General features: G+C 56.5%; 2 protein-coding genes across 5 annotated transcripts in view; one reads left to right on the top strand and one right to left on the bottom strand.

Annotated features, from left to right (window-relative positions):
* The window catches only part of ZBTB16 (zinc finger and BTB domain containing 16), a 54,587-nt gene extending 47,722 nt beyond the window's left edge, over positions 1-6,865 (top strand). For all 4 annotated transcript variants that reach the window (XM_032709478.1, XM_032709475.1, XM_032709477.1 and 1 more), the window contains 3 exons: positions 1,131-1,301; positions 3,450-3,617; positions 3,889-6,865. In XM_032709478.1, coding sequence (XP_032565369.1) covers positions 1,131-1,301; positions 3,450-3,617; positions 3,889-4,118 — 569 coding nt within the window. In that variant the 3' untranslated portion in view covers positions 4,119-6,865. The remainder of the gene's footprint in view (positions 1-1,130; positions 1,302-3,449; positions 3,618-3,888) is intronic.
* A 2,353-nt stretch (positions 6,866-9,218) lies between these two features.
* Positions 9,219-14,756, bottom strand: LOC116797687 (5-hydroxytryptamine receptor 3A-like). The gene is given in 10 exon segments (XM_032709479.1): positions 9,219-9,676; positions 9,842-10,075; positions 10,225-10,435; positions 10,681-10,841; positions 11,063-11,232; positions 11,812-11,921; positions 12,257-12,301; positions 12,442-12,605; positions 14,548-14,629; positions 14,631-14,756. Coding segments are annotated over 10 exon segments (1,602 nt in total). The 3' UTR covers positions 9,219-9,377.
* Between the last annotated feature and the right edge of the window lie 3,337 nt (positions 14,757-18,093).

Below are 18,093 nucleotides of genomic sequence, written 5' to 3'. Positions count from 1 at the left end.
TCGTCCCCAGCAGGGCAGACCTGGCCACGGTGTGCCACCACACCTGGGTGGGTGACAGTGCAGTGTCAGAGCAGGGTGTGAACCAAGATGCTCTCTGGGATGCCCAAAGCCCCTGGGCCAGCCTGGAGGTGTGGGGCTGCCCAGGAGCATCCTCCCCTGGTGCCTGCCTGCATGCCAGGCAGAACCACGATGCTGACACTGCTGCTGCCCACTGTGTCCCTGCCCCGTGGTACCATGGTCCTGCTGGTTCCCCTGGGGTTGGTTTTGCCAGCATGGCAAGCAGCCCCCCGCCCCTGCTGTTCCTGAAGGCAGCAAGGATCCATTGGTTACCTTGAACATCTTGTGCTGCTAATGAATTGCTAATACAATTTTCTAGCTAATTTTATTTCCATAGTCCTCACATTTTAATGTCTCCAAAAAGCGAGCATTTATTTGCTTAATCTCCCTGCGTAATACAATTTGCAGTGACTCACAGGTTCTGAACAATCAGCTATGCATAAGTGAAAACAAACTGTTTAACAGCACAGAGGTCTGAGATGTTTACAGACAGGCTACGAGCACCTAGGTTGGGGTTTTGTCTGTGTTATGTAACTGCAGCCAGGTTTGTACATGTGGGCAATGGGATGGAACTTGGGTCTGCACTGTGGCTTAGGGTCACATGCAGCACAGGGGTAGGTGCATCGCCCTCGCATCCCACCCCCTGCTCCCAAGGGCAGCTTTGTGGGACCCTTCTTTGGAGTCCCCTTTCTCCTGGGCATTGCAAGGTCTGAGCTCAGCAGCCTTTGCAGGGGTGTGGGGATGCAGTGGTCACCCCACAGCTGCCTTGCGTTTGGGCATCCCTTGTCATCCTTAGGGCTCCCACCTGCCTCCAATGCAATAAAAGGCACTTGTCTTCCTCAGCAGTTTCCTCGGGAGGACCAGTGGCAGCAAGGTCGAGGTGGCCAGTTCTGCTGCTGGAACCCGAACAACACCCAGAGCCCTGCAGCTTTTGGGGTCCCCCTTGCTGCCGCAGTATCCCTGCTGCCATGTGGGAGTGGGGACCCCCCCACACACAGGGGGGTGATGGGACAGCGGGCCAGGGGTCCTGGGTGCCAGGCGGTGCCTAAGTGGCATCTCTCCCTCTCCCACAGGTACTGACATGGCTGTTTTCTGCCTGCTGTGCGGCAAGCGGTTCCAGACGCAGAGCGCGCTGCAGCAGCACATGGAGGTGCACGCCGGGGTGCGCAGCTACATCTGCAGCGAGTGCAACCGCACCTTCCCCAGCCACACCGCGCTCAAGAGGCACCTGCGCTCCCACACAGGTACGGCGGCACCACCGTGGGGGCTCGGGACTGGGGTGGCCAGGGCAGGCTCCTTCTCCATATGTAAAAAAGAAAACTAGGGGAAAGAGAGGTGAATTGTCTTAAAAGCATAGAGGTGACTGAAGTGGCCGGAGTTTAAAAACAAAACGGAAACAAGAAAGCTGCGTGTAATAAGTTGATCCGGTCGGAGGTGGCACGTGACCTTCTTAGGGGGTGTGTGATCATATCCGCCTCATCAGCTTACGGCGGTAGATGCACATAATCAGCTGGTGCTCGGCCCTAATGGGATTAGGGCGACCTGCGCTACGTGTAGCTGGTGCTGCCGTGGCCCCAACCAGGACAGGGCTTGGCTGCGGGATCGCCGGGTGGGAGAGCCTTACGCTGTGTCCTCAAAGCGCCCGCGCCGTGTCCTCAGCTCCTCCGACGGCATCCCCAGGCAGCTCCCTGGTCCTGGCCACGCCGTCAGCATCACCACTCAGAGCTGGCCACAAAACACCCCTGAAAAAGCTGATCCTTGGGGAATGAGCAGGGTCATGCGGGATCACATCTGGTGCCATGGTCCTCCACAGCCACATGGGTGAAGCATTCCTCACCCATCCTTTGCCCTCACAAGGGGGAGGCTCGTGTGACCTTCTTGGCAGCAATGCTGTTGCCAGCAGGGAGGAAAATGTGTGCCAAGCCAGGATGCCCCTTCTCCTTTCTCCTGTCAGGCAGTGGGCATGCACACAATCTCCAAAGAGCATGCACATGATCTCCAAAGGGGACTTAAACGTGGCTGCTGGCAGTCTTGAGGATAGTGTCATGGAGGGTTGCTCTGTCCAGACTGTGGCTGGCAGCTGCCAGACCCACATGTGGGCTTGGGGTCCCAGTGTGGGAAACGGGAATCCTGTGCTGATGATAAGCATGTTAATGCTGAGCACTGGAGCTATTTATAGCCAGTAATCCGGTGACCTGGGCTGCAGGTCGGGCTGCTCGTGTCCCACCCCAACCTCTGCTGCCTTAGCAGCTCCTGGCTGTGAAAAAACACCAGGATCATCAGCACTTTAGGAGCATTTAATCGTGCTGCGTGGTGCCATCCTGCACGGCTGCAGGATGTTCATGCTCTCCCAGGGCCGGGGCACTCCATGGGCCCTGGCTCCCCTAAAAACTGGGTGGATGGAAATGCTGGCTGCCTCTAGCTGCAAAATTGCTGTCTTTGGCTGTAGGATCAAAAGCCAAGGTGACAGTTTGGAACTGGGCATGGGGAGGGGAAAGGCAGCTGCCCACAGGCACCACTTGCCTTGCCTTCAGAGGGGGGCTATGAACTGCATCCCAAACATCCTCCTCCCCCAGTGCCCAGGCAGCAGCTGCAGAAGGGGGAAAGGGGCTGCAGGGCTGGGCTGCAGCACACGGGGAGAGAGTAAAATATCATTTTAAAGAGGAAGCAAAAGCGCAGGCATGTGAGTATATAACGAGAAGGACAATTTATGCCCAGGCACGAGTGCAGTTTGACACGGGGATAATGAAAAAACGTAGGTCATTGTGGATGACTTAAGCCTTCACAGCTGAAGAAAATGTATGAAATGCGGGGAACATTACACGCTTGGCAGCTCTGCACATCTGCAGCAGGACAAGTGAAATACAGTTCGCCATTCTTTACCATAAACTGTGCTTGTAGGATATGCGGCACAGAGAAATTGTAATTACAGTGACAAGACAAATCAGTAATATTTAAATATTCATGAACAAAGTCTCTGACGATCAATCTATCTTTATTGTCCTTGCCTTCGCGGCTGTAATAAATAAGTAGCTGGAGCCCTCACCTTTCCTTCAAATCATTCTGCCTTTGGTGCCGAACCGGAGTTCATTTATCAGCCACCCAGTCTGGAGCATGGGATATGCCCAGGGCCAAGTCTGTGCCAGTGTTGCCAAGTGAAAAACCTGGGAATTGGTGGCAGGAGGGTTGCAGTGCCCTCCAGTCTCTCTACCCTGCCACAGACCCAAGCATCCCCTCCACGCAGGCATGCGGGGGCCAGCATGCTGCCACTGGGGCAACTGGAATGCTCTGTCCCTGGCATGGCAGTGGGTGCCCAGACTAAACAAGCTGGGGAGCTGTTTTTGGTGTGGCACAGCAGACAAGGCAGCCCTGACCCACACGTGTCCTTGCAGGCGACCACCCCTACGAGTGCGAGTTCTGCGGCAGCTGCTTCCGGGACGAGAGCACGCTCAAGGGCCACAAGCGCATCCACACCGGCGAGAAGCCCTACGAGTGCAACGGCTGTGGAAAGAAGTTCAGCCTCAAGCACCAGCTGGAGACCCACTACCGGGTCCACACAGGTACGTGCTGGGGGGTCTTTGGTGACTCCGGTGGTGCCAGACCGGTTACTCTGGCGGAGATGCCGGCAGCGTGGATCAGGGCAGCAGCCAGGGATAACGAACCTCTGGATGCACCGGCACGTAACTATTGTAAATAGGGGATCAATAGTCACATTGGTTCTGCTGTTCATTACTTGGTTATCGGCTGTGCCCGCCGCGGCAGCATCGATGCCGGGCAGTTAATTACTGCCTGGAGGCCCTCAGCCCCCACTGACACCCCCATCTCCCTCAGGCGAGAAGCCCTTCGAGTGCAAGCTGTGCCACCAGCGCTCCCGGGACTACTCGGCCATGATCAAACACCTTCGGACCCACAACGGGGCTTCCCCCTACCAGTGCACCATCTGCCTGGAGTACTGCCCCAGCCTCTCCGCCATGCAGAAGCACATGAAGGGCCACAAGCCAGAGGAGATCCCTACCGACTGGCGGATAGAGAAGACCTATCTCTACCTCTGCTACGTCTGAGGAAGGAGGCTCAGGGTCAACAGGGCCGAGTGGCAGAGGACTGGGCAAAAAAAAATCCAACACCAAACCCGCAGCGTCCATGGCCTTGTTTGTTTTCCGTTCTCGTTCGTTGCTTCTCGCTGGAAGGATCCTGTGGCTCATGCCAGGGTGGGGGACGCACCAGCCCCTTCCCCAGCCCTATCTGCACCACCACCCCAGCTGGTCATGGGCCCACTGCCCTCACACCCTTGCTGCAGGGCAAATTTCACCCCTTGCAGTCCCCAGACAGCCCCTCCATCCCCCTTGGCACTGGCTACCAGCACTGCTGGGAAGACTGTGTAGGAACGAGGTGGTTCCCTGGAAGCATGTGTAGGGCTGGTGCTCTGGGAAGGCTTTAATTGCTGGTGTCCTCCGTCACTGCTGATCCCACCGTGGATGACCGGTGGAGGACCCAAGCTCCTGCATGGTGAGTGACCCCCATTTCAGCAGGTTCCTGTGCTCCCAGGCTGCGGCATCACAGGTGGGAGAGCACCAGAGCCCTGTGAGCTGCAAGTGCTGTGACAAGAGTGTCCTGGGGGATCCTGGCCACAGGAGGGTGTTTGGGGCAGGGAGCCAGCTGTTAGCCAGGCTGCCTCATGCTGCTGCCCGGCATCTGGTCAGCTGCAAGGGGCACCAGAGGCTGCTGCTCTCCCCTGACCAAAGACCTCTCTATGCATTTCCCCCTCCTTCCCAGGGCAAGGGCAAAGCCCCCGATGGGGAGATGCAGCTCGTTTGGTGATGCCTGGTTAATGCCAGTGCTGAAATGGGGGCTGCTGGTGTGTGGTATCACTCCAAACGGAGGGATCCTCTTTTCTTCTGCTGATTTGGGACACCTGGAAGGTGCAAAGTGTGGTGTGTTTTTTTTTTGCCCAGCCCTCAGCTGCAGGAACCCGCAAGTGAGTGGTGTCCGGTGGCAGGCGGCTTCGCTCGCCGCTTTTTTTGCTTTTTGTTTGGTTTTTTTTGAACTTTCTTTTGGAATATTTCTGCATTTAGCACATTTTACTTGAAATTACCTCATTTTTTGTGACCTCATGAGCTTTTATTGATTTGGGAGGGACGGGGGGCAGCGTGGCCGGGATATACCAGCCGTGTGCCCAGGGTTGGCAGTGGAGGGGTGGTGTGACAGTGACATCCCTGCCAGCCTCCCGTTGTGCATTATCCTTACCAAAACTGGTATTTTTTGCCTGGCCCCGCGGGGCCGGGGGTGTTGGTTCTGAAGCTACCTCTTGTGTTCGTTTTTGTTGTGTTTTTCCTGCGCGGCCGCGGGCTCGGTGGTTCCATCCCACGGCTTTTTTTTTTTTTTTCTTTTTTTGTCGTTTTGCTGCATTGGGGTAAAAAGGGGGAGAAAAGCGTTGTGGGGAGCGGGATGGTGTCTGGATACAGTTTGGAGGGACACTGATGGCTCCTCTGGGTTTGGGGTGCCTGTCCCACCTCTCCTGGTGCCGAGCAGGGATACACCTATGGGAGCAGCATCCTCCCTCGCAGCCCGGTCTGGCTTTGCACGTACGTGCGCGCCTGTGCGTGGGAATGTTGCTGCTCCACGCAGGGGGGACACTGCTGCTGTACAATCCGGGATGTGACTGTGGAGAACGGCTCGTTTAATTGTTGTGCCTAAGAAAAAAAAAAAAAACCCTAGAAAAAAATATTAAAAAAAGAAAACAGTTCTTTCACAGAGAAAGTTGCTGCAGTTTCTGGCACGTGCACGGCAGGTCCCCGCGGTGCCTCGGCGCTGCTGGACGCGGGTGCCACAGTGCCACAGAGCACGTGGCTGAGCTCATGTGGCTTTTTTTTTTTTTTTGCTTTAACCTCCCCTCCCATCCTGCTGTTCCTCTCCCTTAGTGCCGCAGCCCCTGCTGCGACGGCATCGGGGTCAGTGTTGGAGCGATGCTGTCGTGTCCCAGGCGCGCGTCCCCGCACTGTTCGCCGTGGCACAGCCCCTGCCACCCCTCCATATATATATATATGAGTATATATATGTGTATCATAGCAGTGAGGACCAAGCGCCGCGCGGGGCCCTGCGGCCCCAGGCTCCCTCTCCCCTGGCTTGTCGTCGGTGTCGTGAGCGCCCGCCTGCCCGTCCCATTGCTCTGTGTTGCCGCTCGTGGTTCGGGTCCGTCGCTGTCCTCGTTCCGTCTACCTCAGCACCTCTCTGAGCCCGGGCGCAGAAGGTGCCCAAGTTCCCCTTTGGTTTTCTCAGAGTATCTATCGGCTCCTATTTTTTGTACGACTTTTGCCCGTCTCCCCTTGCCGTTTGCTCCCCTGCGGTTCTGCTTGTGAGTCCTCTCTGTCCTCTAGCCACAGATGCCATTAGCTAAGTTTCCTGAAAAATAAAGAAAAACTAAAAAAAAAAAATACAAAAAAAAAAACCAGTTGTGGTGTCTCCTAGTTGCAGCTCTCCGCACCTGCCTTCGTCCTGTGTAGATTCAGATGCATTTCTTTGTAAGACTTCAGTGTTTCTGACAGGAAAAAAAAGACAAAAAAAAAAGGAAGAATATACTGCTGCAGGTTTTTTTCTCTCCATGTGTCACTAAGTGAAGTTCGTGCCTTCTATAGCAAAGAGAATATTTTTTACATCCTACTAACAGTAGATTTTTTTGTAGTGAACATTTTTTGTATTTTTATTTATAAGTCTCATAAGGAAAATAGCAATGTTCAGTTGTATACCTTGAAATCTGCAGTTAGAAAACAAAAAAAAAACCAACCAATAAAGTTAATTCCGTTGTCTCGGTCTGCCGTGTCCCATTCCTGTGCCAGCTGGGAGGAGGAGGAGGAAGGATGCATCCCACCGGCCCGGGGCAAGCTGCAGGGAGACCCACAGTGGTGAGTTTGGGGTGCCTGCTCAGAGGGGTGGTGAGGGGGGTTCTATCCCTAAGCCAACCACAGTGGGTGGGGGTCCCCACAGGACATCCCAATGGATAGGGAGCATTCCGCAGCCCTCGCCCCGGGACGCACGGCACGCTGCCTGCTGCCTGCGTGGCTCACCAGGGAGCGGAGCAAGTTTGCCTCAATGAAAGTGAACTCGTTCATTTAAACCTGCCTGCAGAGCCGTCCGGCCCCCTGCTGCGTTAATTATCCTGTAGTTCCCGACTGATTGCTGTACACTAAGCTTAAGCCCTCCTTTATTTATTTACTGACTACATTAACAGCAGCGCCTGCTCTCCTTTTGTGCTGTGGCAAAAGGCATGGCACGGCACGCCGTGGCGGAGCCAGGTGGGTGCTGCCAGCATTGCCCAGCTGTGCCTGCGCCCGATGGGTGTCATGGTGCAGTTAGATGTTAATTACAGCACGGCTGGAGTCACTGGGCACAGAATATCGCTTGTTTTTTATCAGGGGTGGATGGTGTGTGCCAGGCAGCAGTGTGTGCCGGTGTCAAGGCCAGGCTTGTCCCCTGCTCTAGGGCTTCCCAGTGGGTTTGGGGAGCTGCATGCCCACCCCAAGGTCCTGATGGTGGTCCCTGCCTCCCCCAGTTCTCCCCAGCACAGTTCTTCCAGGAAGGCTTTGGACAAGTGGTGGGGAGCTTTGGTCCTGGTTTGGGCAAGCAGAGGTGGTCCTACTGTGAACAACCTGTGGGCTGCAGTGCCCTGGGAGAAGGGGAGTGAAGGCCCTTTCAGTGTTTGGCCTGGCACAAAGGCGTTATAATAACGGGGAAATCGCAGTAGGACCAGGCCTTTGTGTGCACGCTCGCGCAGCAGCTGGGAGCGATTATGCTGCAACAATGTTCTGTTCCATCAACATTATGTCCTCATTAAACCTTTATTAGGAGATTAGATTCAGATTTATTGATATTTTTTTTTTTTTTTTTAAGAGGAAAATCCAGGCTCCTCTCAGAGAGATGCCTGGAACTTTTCCCTGCGTGCGGCACTTCTCAGAGTAGCGAGAGGGCAAAAGGTGAATCTGGATCTTTACTCCAGCATAGGCAGCCTCCCCTTCCGGGGGAAAGGACCACTGAGCTGCATGAAGGGGTTTGCTTGGGTTTGGAATGCTTCCTAGCACAGGGAAGGACAAGGACCAGGCGGCCACCAGCACACTCCGTGGGATGCAGTAGCACAGGTGAGCATCTCACAGTGTGGCCCAGGAGGGCATCCGGAGAGTCCTGGTTGGTAGGAGAGGGATGGCAAGGCTGGCTTGGGGGTCCTGCTGCCCTGTCCCCTCTTTGAATACAGGGTCTGAGTGGCATCAGACGCCTGGGTCAATGGGCCCATTGGATTTGTCTGTTGGAGCGTTTGATGTTACATGAAGGCAGCTCATTCCAGAGGGTGTTAATTGCCCGCTGCGCTGATCAGGTCTGTAGCACCATCGATCTCGGCAGGATCAATGGGCTGATTTAGTGTCTCACGAACTCTTTAACTGGACACCTCATCAATAGGCAGCCACTTACAGACCATCAGCGCATTACTGCAGGCCAGCACTGGCAGGAGCCCACTGCACCCATCCTCAGCCCCCCATCACTCAGCAGGAAGTTTTCCTGCAGGTGATGGCTCTAGGATGGCAAACGGGAGTCTTGGTCCAGGACCAGTGGGTCTGAGGGTGGCTGTATGAGAGCCAGGTGCTGTCGGCCCACCTGTTCCCCATCACCTGCAAGCCCACTATAGGCAGGGATACTCCTAGAGCACGGGATGGCCCTCCCGGCATCTCCAGCGCTTTCCTCTCCTCTTTGCCTCGTGCCTCTGCCCTTTGCAGGGGTGGATGGGCAGCAGGAGCTGGGGACCGACTGCAGCTGTGGCGGCAGTCATGACACGGTTTGGCTGCTGCCTGGCCCTTGGTCTCTCCCATTTTGCTGAAACTGCTGGGCACAAGCATGGTGGGGATCTGCGGGACAAGCGTGCTCGGGGTCCGGGGCAGGGAATAAAGGCGGCATCCGGGGTGAGGAGTAGGAAGGCCGAGGGCAGAGGGACTCCTAGGGCATTGGGGACCTCCCGGGGCAGTGGGGACGCCCCCGAGGCCGGGGAACTCCCGGTCGGGCGGCGGCAGTGCCGGGCGGCGGGGCCGCTGTCCGCGGTGCTGAAGCAGCGGCCGCGGCCGGACCGGGCCAGGGGCACCACCGGAGACGGCGGAGGGAGCACGGAGCGAGGTTCGGGCAAGATCAGGGCGGCTAGGGGGCTCCTCCTCGGGTCCGCCTTCCCGCTGCGCAGCTGGGGTACGTGAGGGATGCGCCCGCCTGGGGGGACAGCAGGCAAGCACCCGCCGGAGTGAGGCAACGTCCACAGTCCCCCCTCTCCCACCCTGAACAACGGGTGCCACTCAGGCATCCCGCCACACAGACCAGAGGGTGCCCAGTGTGATGCTGTAGGCCAGGACGGCCACCAAGTACGCCCGGAACAGCAGGACATCCAACACGTAGCCCACTTGCAGCCACTCACGGGCGACATCACGGAACTCTTCACGTTTCTCCAGGAACTGGCGGATGGCCGTGGTCTCACGCAGGACCTCCTGCAGCACTGCTGAGCCCTCTGCCCGGCTGCCAAAGGCCAGTGTGGGCCTCGTGCCCCCCACCGCCCCACACTCACGGGGGTCCTCGCAGCCATAGGGTGTCAGCTTGGCTGCAAGATCAAGAGAGGTAAGTATGTAAAACCTGTTTAGATGGGGAACTGGGATTTCTGCAAGTGAAGGGGACACCCAGTTCACCGTACAAACATTAGCTACATAGATGTAGATGGCTATGCAAGACCTAGACCCCTTCAGTTCCCTCTCTGTGCAGCCCTTACCTGTGCTATCATTGTTCTCTGCCTGCCTGGAGATGTCCGAGCTCTGCGTCCTGCTTTGGCTGAATTTCTTCCTGTCCCGGATGCAGAGCAGGACGGTGGCTCGTTCCAGCAGCAGGTGCTTCACCCACTCAGGTACGTGGGGCTGCAGGTCTTGCTTGTGCACCAGGCGCACAATCAGGATGGTCTCCGTCAGGCTGATGACGAGCAGCGCCATGCATACCACAAAGTAGGTGCCTGTGGAGGTGTCATTGAGGTGAGTGGCCTGCAAAGGCTCATGCACAGAACACAGGCCCAAGCAAGTGCTCCCTGCCCAGCTCTCAGGGCCTTGTGTTCTCTGCCCGGGACTGCCACGGCAGTGGGATGGGCAGGTAGTACCCCCGTACCTATCAACGGGGTGCCAACGGCAGTAGCTGGCAACGTGTCGGATACAATGATGAGGAAAACTGAGTAGCCCAGCAGGAGAGTGATCTTGAAAGAGACCCTCTCACCACTGTTGGGAGGTAGGTAGAAGCCCACAATGTCCATAACCATCAGGAAGATGCTGGGGAGCAGCAGGCTGACAGTGTAGAAGAGGGGGCGCCTCCGGATGACTACCTGCAGGACAGAGAGACAGGAAAGGCTCAGTGAAGGGTTGAAACGAGGCCTTGAGCTGGTGTGGCTCTTCACCAAGGCAGGCAAGGATGGCGGGAGGCACTAAGGTGAGCTAGAAGAAGGGCTCAGTGCCAGGAGCTTCCCACCCACAGGCAGGAGCGCTGCAGCACGGAGCAGTGACAGGGATGGGGGCAAGACCCTTCCCTCGTGCCACATCCCCGAGAAACACAGTGGCTGAAGGCTCTTACGTAGAATTTCATCTCAGCATAGTTGTCACTGCTCTTGACACTGAACTCCTGGAAGTGGCTGAGGACATAGAGCAGCTCCCACTCGCCCTGGTTCATGAAGACACTCCGGTCGAATTTGACCAGCTCCGGTTGCCGCCACAGCGTGAGGTTGATATCACGAACTGGGGGATCAGAGGAGAGGTGAGAACTTAAGGGTGCCTTGCCCAAAGCACCGGCAACTGCCGGCACCTCCACGCTAGGCTGAGTGCCTGCCCTCCCCACACGCTTCGCCGATCCGCTGGGGCCATCTAGAGGGACGAGTTGCCTTCTGCACGGAGCTCCGGCCCGGCAGAGGTCCTGCCCGCTCCCCCAGCCTCCCAGCCGCGGCGATCCCGGCACTCACTGTGGTGCAGCCAGCTGGTGAAGGTGAGCGAGCAGTTCTGGACGTCGAAGGGGAAGTTGTAGATGTCCAGGCTGCAGGCGGTCATCACCTGGATGGGTTTGAGGTTCTGCACCTCCCCGTGGTGGCTGACATAGACGTAGGGGACATGGGGGGACTTTCCGACATCCACACTGGGAGACACAAGGGACAGAGATGTGGGCTGGGGAACTCTCTGGGCAGGGTTTCTTCCTGCCAAGTGATGTTTCAGGAGGCAACTGCCCGGGAGCAGGGGGTTTGCCCCCTCTTCTGCTTTTTTGATGATACTCACATAGGCATTTCTGCCTGGCATCACCTCTGACTGCCTGGGCTGCTGCCTTCTGCCAGCCCTAGAAGTGTCTGTATTGTTGTCCCAGGGCCCTCAGGAGCCATTGAGAACACCTTAAATCCCCACAGAGTGGGAAGGACACTGGCTGGTTTTGTGGGAAGGGCCAGCAGCTCTGCAGCTGCCCTTGCATTGTGCTGCCTTCACAAAGCCTTTCTCCAGATATCTGGATCCCACCCCCGGCACGGCACGGGTAATTACTGGCAGTCACAGTTAGCCAGCACTGGAAACGGCCCAACTGCCAAGCCGATCCCCATCTGCAGCTCCCCATTGTGGGGAGGCTGCCAGCTCTGTGCCAGGAATACAAAGCATGGGATGGCACGTGCCCGCAGTGGGCGAGGGAGGTCCAGCCCCAGGCCATCTTCCCCCAGACTTTGGCCGCACTCACAACTCATTGATGAGGATGTCAGGTACCCAGATGCTCTCCACGGGGAGGGAGATCTGTGTCAGGTTGTCGAAGCGAGCCGGGTCCCACCTGAGGAACTCATCTGTCCAGTGCTGGGGACAACGGAGAGAGGACTTGAAGCACAAGGTCCCTTCTACCCTGCTAGCACACAGATCCCAGACTAGCACCAAGCAATATTCCCCCCATGGGAGGGAGGGAAGGCTCATCCTCTAGCTATTACAACACCCAGCAGTGCAAAACACAGAACATGAAAGCTGAACCTCGAGGTTCATGTGCTACAGAGGTCTTGCCAGCCCTTAAGATAGGTTCCCCCTCACTGCTCTCCTGCAGGGCTGCACACCTCTTCCACAAAAAACCCTGTCTTTTCAGGGGTGCTTGACTCCAGAGGAGCCTGGCAAAGGAGGGGTGAGGTTTCACAGCTACTCACCTGCCTGTACCAGATGTAGGTGGTCAGCACCTGGTTCTTCTCATCCTGTGGGAAGAAGAGGACATGGTGTCAGAACGGGAGCATTGGCACTCCAGAAGATGGGCAGAGCATGCCAGGAGGATGCTGCATGCCAGGTATCATTCCCCTCCCTGTGGACACATGAGGGATTGGAGCAAGGAACTCACCACACTGAGGATGGCGTAGACCATGAGGTCGATGGCCACGTTGGTGGTCGTTCGCCAGTCCCGCACGGGCCGAGTGCCCTTCTGGTAGTGGGCCAGCAGGTAGTGGGACAGACGGCGCAGGGCGGGCTCGGAGGGCTCTGGTGTCCGGCCCCCACGCTGAGTACCTGCTAGCAGAGCGAGGGAGGGAGGCTGCTCTCACTGGGGCAGCAGCTGCCATCACCCTGGCGTGTGCCATGGACTGCAGAATGCTGCCAGCTGCCATCCCACACTTACCAGTCGGGGTTTCCCATCCAAATTAAATAGGAGCATCTTGATGGGAAACAAGCCTGACCACCAGAAACGCTACCTAATGCATGACTGATGTCCTCTGCTGTGCAGGTGGTTGGTGCTGTGACCTTCCCAGCCTCAGAGGGCACGGCTGCCAGTCTCTGCCTCTCTGGACAGGTGCCAGGACAGCAGCAGCAGGGGACAGTGAGGGACCTGCTGCCCCCAGGTACGTTTCCTACTTCTCACTCCTTCCAGGGGTGTTTCTTTGCTCAGCAGGTGGAGGTGACGAAGGTTAGAGATGAAGCAGGTTGCTAAATTAATTTATTAGGTACCTTGGTGTTTGCTTCCTGTGGAAGCAGTCCCTGGGCTGACACCAGCAGCATCAATCGAGGGCAAATTGCCTGAAGCACCGTGTCCTCACTGCCAGGCAGCCCAAACACCACGGCCACGCCAGGGCAGCAGCGTTCGCTCCTGGCTCTGCTCTGCAGCACACCCAGCCCCAGAGTCCAATTCCCACGCAATGGAAGAGACTAATTGGAATAGATCTGTGGGAACTTGGGAAAAGCTGCTGGAAGGGAAATCTGTGTTTTAAGCTTAAAAAAAAGAAAAAACCTGCAGCCTCAGCCCCTCTGACATTGCACATGACTCGTAATGCCAGGGAGCCGGCCGGGTACATGACCCTCACCCAGGCAGGCATGAACCGATGGGGGCAGCAGGAGGGGGGGAGAGAGACAGCAATTAGGGTGAGGGGAAGAAATATAGACACTGCCATCATCATGACTGGGGCCAAGTGGCCTTTCCTGCTGCAGCTGCTGGCAGTTGGCTCTCGCTCATGCTCCTCGTCACACCCTCTCCTCCTCCTCGCACCTCTCCTCCTCCCCACACCCATGCCACCCAGCTCTGCATCTGGATGCTTTGGCAGGAGGAAAATGACTTTGCAGAAGGAGGACTGGGCTGAGTTCACCCCGAGTGCTCTTTGCCCCTGCTGCGGGCACCATGCTGCTCTGCCTGGCCCAAATCTGTGCCAATGCAACTCGGCGCAGCCCTGGCACATGGGGGTGTGTCTGCACAGCCCTGCCTGCCTCCTAACTAGCATTGCCAGGTGAGAGTGTCATTGCTTCTGCTCCTTTTCTGATAACCTTTGCTGTGGTAGCAATGAGAGAAGGTTTGGGAATTGGGAACTATGCCCCAGTGACAGGAGCTACATGACACATCCAGAGATCTGAGTCACCAACCTGCTGAACGCTTCCAGTTGTACTGGTGCAAAATAGCACAAGGATTTTTGTGCTATTTCCCAGGAAGGTTAAGCAAGAAAGCAAGAAAATAACAATGATAGCAAGGGAATATTTTGGCCGTCAGTTCTGCACCATGAAGAGCTGCACAGCATCCTCCCCAAAACCCAGATCTGGGTTATGAGGGACGAAACATTACTCTGGAGAAAGCCCTTGATCAGGTGGGGGGCTCATGCAGCAGCTCCCAGGCAGTGGAGTGCAGACAGGAGATCCCTGTGTCTCTCTCTGTCCTCAGGGCTCTCAGCACAGCTCTAGAGTACCACAAAGCCCCCCACCGATGAGCCCTCAGCGCAGAGCTGGAGTTAAACACCACACTACCTTGCTGCTTGTGTTATCCAGGCAGGATGTGCCTCTAGGCTCCAAACCAGAGCTTTCCCATGCTCCAGCTTCTCCCAGGTGCACCACTTCCCAATAGCACGAAGATCTCCCTAGAAAGCAGCCTTTGCCTGCCACACAGCACTGCTCTGGTTTTGGCAAGGTGTTGCACCATGCCAGGTCCCCGCCCTGCCCCAGCTCCCCAGCCTTGCCCTCCGGTCCCTCGACTTACCTGGACTCTGCAGCATCAAGGCCAGTGGCAGCAGTGCCAGGAGTGCCCCAAGAGCGGTGAGAGTCATGGCTCTGCTGGCTCCAGCTGCTGCCGGCTCGGCAGAGGAGTGAGCGGAGGAGGGAGACAGGCGGCAGTCGTGTGGCTTTCCCCCCGCCGTCGGGTTTTTGAGAACGCCCAGTTAATCTCGCAATCAGCTTCTTCCGCTGCATCAAGTTTCAGGCTGGGAGGATGCAAGAGGAGCCCACCCAGCCACCCCCCCTCCCCACTGGTTCCCCCAGGGCTCCCCCGTCCCCTACCCAGGTGCCTGGCTATGACAGGGTGGGTTTTGGGGTACAAGCATCGTGCCAGTATGCAGCAGGAGTGGGGAGCACGACCCGGGGGGAAAGGGTGCTGCAGGTGCCAGAGCTGTGCCAGGAGATCCTCAGCAATTGGAAAGATGGGGGAAACCCTCTGAGAGGTGGGAATCGGGGGTCTGTCTCAGGATGTGGTACCGGCACAGGGTGGGTTTCCATCAACAGGGGAACAAGGGGACTCTGGAGGTACTAGGCTGCTCTTCACACTCTGTGGCGGGTGGATCTGTCTCACTGACAGTGAGTCTGACAGACACAGGTGGTGGCAGCATGTGCTGCCAGCCTTTGGTACCCTGGCCTGGAGCAACAGCTTTCCCTGACCCCTAGGACCTGCACCAACACTGGAGTCCATTTTCATTGCAGGAACTTGAATTTGCTGTAAATTTCAGCAAACAAAAGTGCTTCCTATGGGTTTCGGTTTCCCCAAATGTTTAACACCTTTGGGCAAACACAAGCAAACACAAGACCACAAGCAAAGGCTGGTCTGGTATGATTGAGAGCCAAAAGGCACTTGATCTCCACCCAGGCATGGGTGCCCTGCTCAGGCTACAAATTCGTCCTTCCGTGTAACATCATTGTGGCCTTGGGCTGGACAATGTCCCTCTGTCTGGCAGGGGAGCCTCCCCCCGGCCCCCAGCCCCTATAATTCTCAGTATTCCTGTATGCATATGCTGCGTTTGTGTGTGTTGTAGGTGCCCATGCCCCCACGAAGCTGCCAGCTGCTGGAAACGCTGGGAAAGTGGCAGGCAGGGACTAGAGCCTGCGGCAGTGGCGTAGAGCAAATTGCATCAGATGCCAGCATGGAGTCACTTAAACAAGATAAGAATTAGTGCGGGGCCCTGATGAACTCCCCCTTGGCTGCCAACAGCGGTGTCAGGGAGAGAGTGAGAGCAGAGCCAGGGCTAATTTGATTTCTCAGCTCCGTTAGTGGCTGGCAAGTCACCTCCCGGGGAGTGCCGGCAGCTCGTAGCGCTCTCCCATTATTGAATCTGGGTAATGAAAATCACGGGCAGCGCCACCACGGCGCCGGGGACTGTGCCCCACTCTGCCCCCTCTCCTCTGGCCTCCCGTGTCTGCAGCGGGCAGGATGCGGCTGAGGGGGCACGGACCACTTCAGTGGAGCCTCTGCTGCAGCGTCATTAACTCTGAATTTTCTCCCTTGGGTTTTATGTCTTCATCTTAAGGAGATTTTAATGTAGTTCCTATCAGCCCTCCTGTTATTGGATATCTAATTAGCGTGATCTACTGTAGCCTCGTGTTACGTGTGCGCACAGGGGGCTCTTGCGGGACATTTTGTGGGATGGCTGATATCAATCGGCAGCGCCCGGATCAGATTTACTTTCCAAAATGACATAATGGGATTTTATTAGCCCTGTAATCTGCTGCACAGTAATTGCTTTTCTGGGAATCAAAGTGCTCGGCGCCTGGGGCTTGCCACAGCTCAGCCCCACGTCCTGCCTGGGTTCCGCTGCAGCCAAGCATGGCAGCATCTCTGTGCCAGGTTGGGAACTCAGGGCTCTTTCCTAGAGCAGCCATGCTACAGGCAGGTTCTCTGGGTGCTTAGCCCAGAGCTGCAGCGATCTCGGGGACTGGGGAAAGCACAGGGGCACAGGCACAAGGTCCCCAACCTGTGATGGGACAAGTGATGCTCCACACACCCCGTCTCACCCCAAGCCCCAGGTGTACAGCATTACACACCACATTACCTTGGCAGCTCCCACCCCATGCCACGGGACATGCTGGGGGCTGCCTGGGCTGTGGCACGAGTGTAGCTGGGCTCTGCACAGGACGGGGAGCTACAGCCAGGCTGGGAACCATGGTAGGAAAAGGGAGGGAGGCCTCAGCTGACAGTACAGAGCAGGCAGGAGAGGAAAGCAGCCCTCCTCTGGGCTGCCAAGACTCGCCTTTCAGGGCGCGTTTGGAGCGTCAAAAGCAATAAAGCATCAGCGAGGAGCCCTGGCAGCGCGGCTTCGTACTGGCCCCGGCCCCATCACACACCCGAGGACGCCCATTATGGAGCCTCACGCTCCCCGAATTGCATGTCTGCTATGATTTAACGCTGTGAGACATGAAATAAACACCACAGGCAGGCAGGGCTGGTGGCGCGGGCATGGCCAGGCTCATGGCAGCCCCTGCTCTGGTGCCAGGGGATGCAGGACTCTCCTGTGGGGCAGTGGTCCTCAGGGATGCTTGGGCTCGCTGCATCCCCAAGGCTCTGTGAGCAGTCAGGGGGACATGTGGGATCTTTCCTCCAGCACCTGCCTTGTGCAGCTCCAAGATCAAAGCACAGACCAAGTGCCATGAGTGGCTGCTCAGTGTCGTGCCCCTGGATAATTTAATTTAATTTGGGGATGCCGGTAGCTTTGCCCTGTGGGTGCAAACTGAGTGGCCCACAGAGTGGCCAAAAATTGCCCATGGCAGGTACCAAGCCTGTTCTCACACCAGTGAAGGAGCCCAATGCCTTTAAATCCCCCATGAAAGGGAGGGGAGTTCCTTTCTTTCAGTCCTCTCCTCCATTAGACACCCTTCAGGTGTTTGCAATATTCTGCCACTGTTTCACTACCATTAAAGCCAAGTAATAATATGTATGTGAAGGAATTTGGAACCCATTGCTGTTAATGAAGGAGATCCAGCTCATCCTGAGCAGGATGGCAGCCACACGTTGCAGGCTCGGCACCATCCAGTCAGGCAGGAATTGCCTTGCTGAGAGCGGACCCAGCTGGTGTTTCATCTTCTATGGCTGCCTTCTCCTTTCTGTTTTTGTTTTTTAAAGGAGACCTGTGCCGGAGGCTCACTGCAGGGAGAGGGATGGTGGGCTCCAGCGCTGTTGTGGCTGAGTGTCACCTCCGTGGGAGAGACCCAAGGCAGGTTTGTAGCAAGGACTGTACACCAGCTGCCTTGATGCAAAAACCTCGTGCCTGCCTTCCTCCCCTTTCACCCAGCTCTTCTCTGTGGCTGGAGTTTCTGGGGAATCTTTCCAGTTAGGAACTATCCTGTGTTTTAACAAAACCATACTGGCAGTTACAGCTGGGTATTTTTCCCTTCATTTTCTGGAGAAAATGAGAAAGATTTCAAGCGAATTGGAAAGGTTAATTTGGGCTGAAAAGGCTATTAGCTTGTGATGTGAAACACCTGAAAAAGTCTTGCAGAAAAGTCTTCTCCCTCTTGTTTCTGGTGGAGTCCAACACACCGAGGT

The sequence above is a fragment of the Chiroxiphia lanceolata genome, chromosome 23 (assembly GCF_009829145.1).
Source record: "Chiroxiphia lanceolata isolate bChiLan1 chromosome 23, bChiLan1.pri, whole genome shotgun sequence".
In the NCBI taxonomy this organism is placed as follows: Eukaryota; Metazoa; Chordata; class Aves; order Passeriformes; family Pipridae; genus Chiroxiphia; species Chiroxiphia lanceolata.
This window is presented reverse-complemented; position numbering and strand designations above follow the sequence as displayed.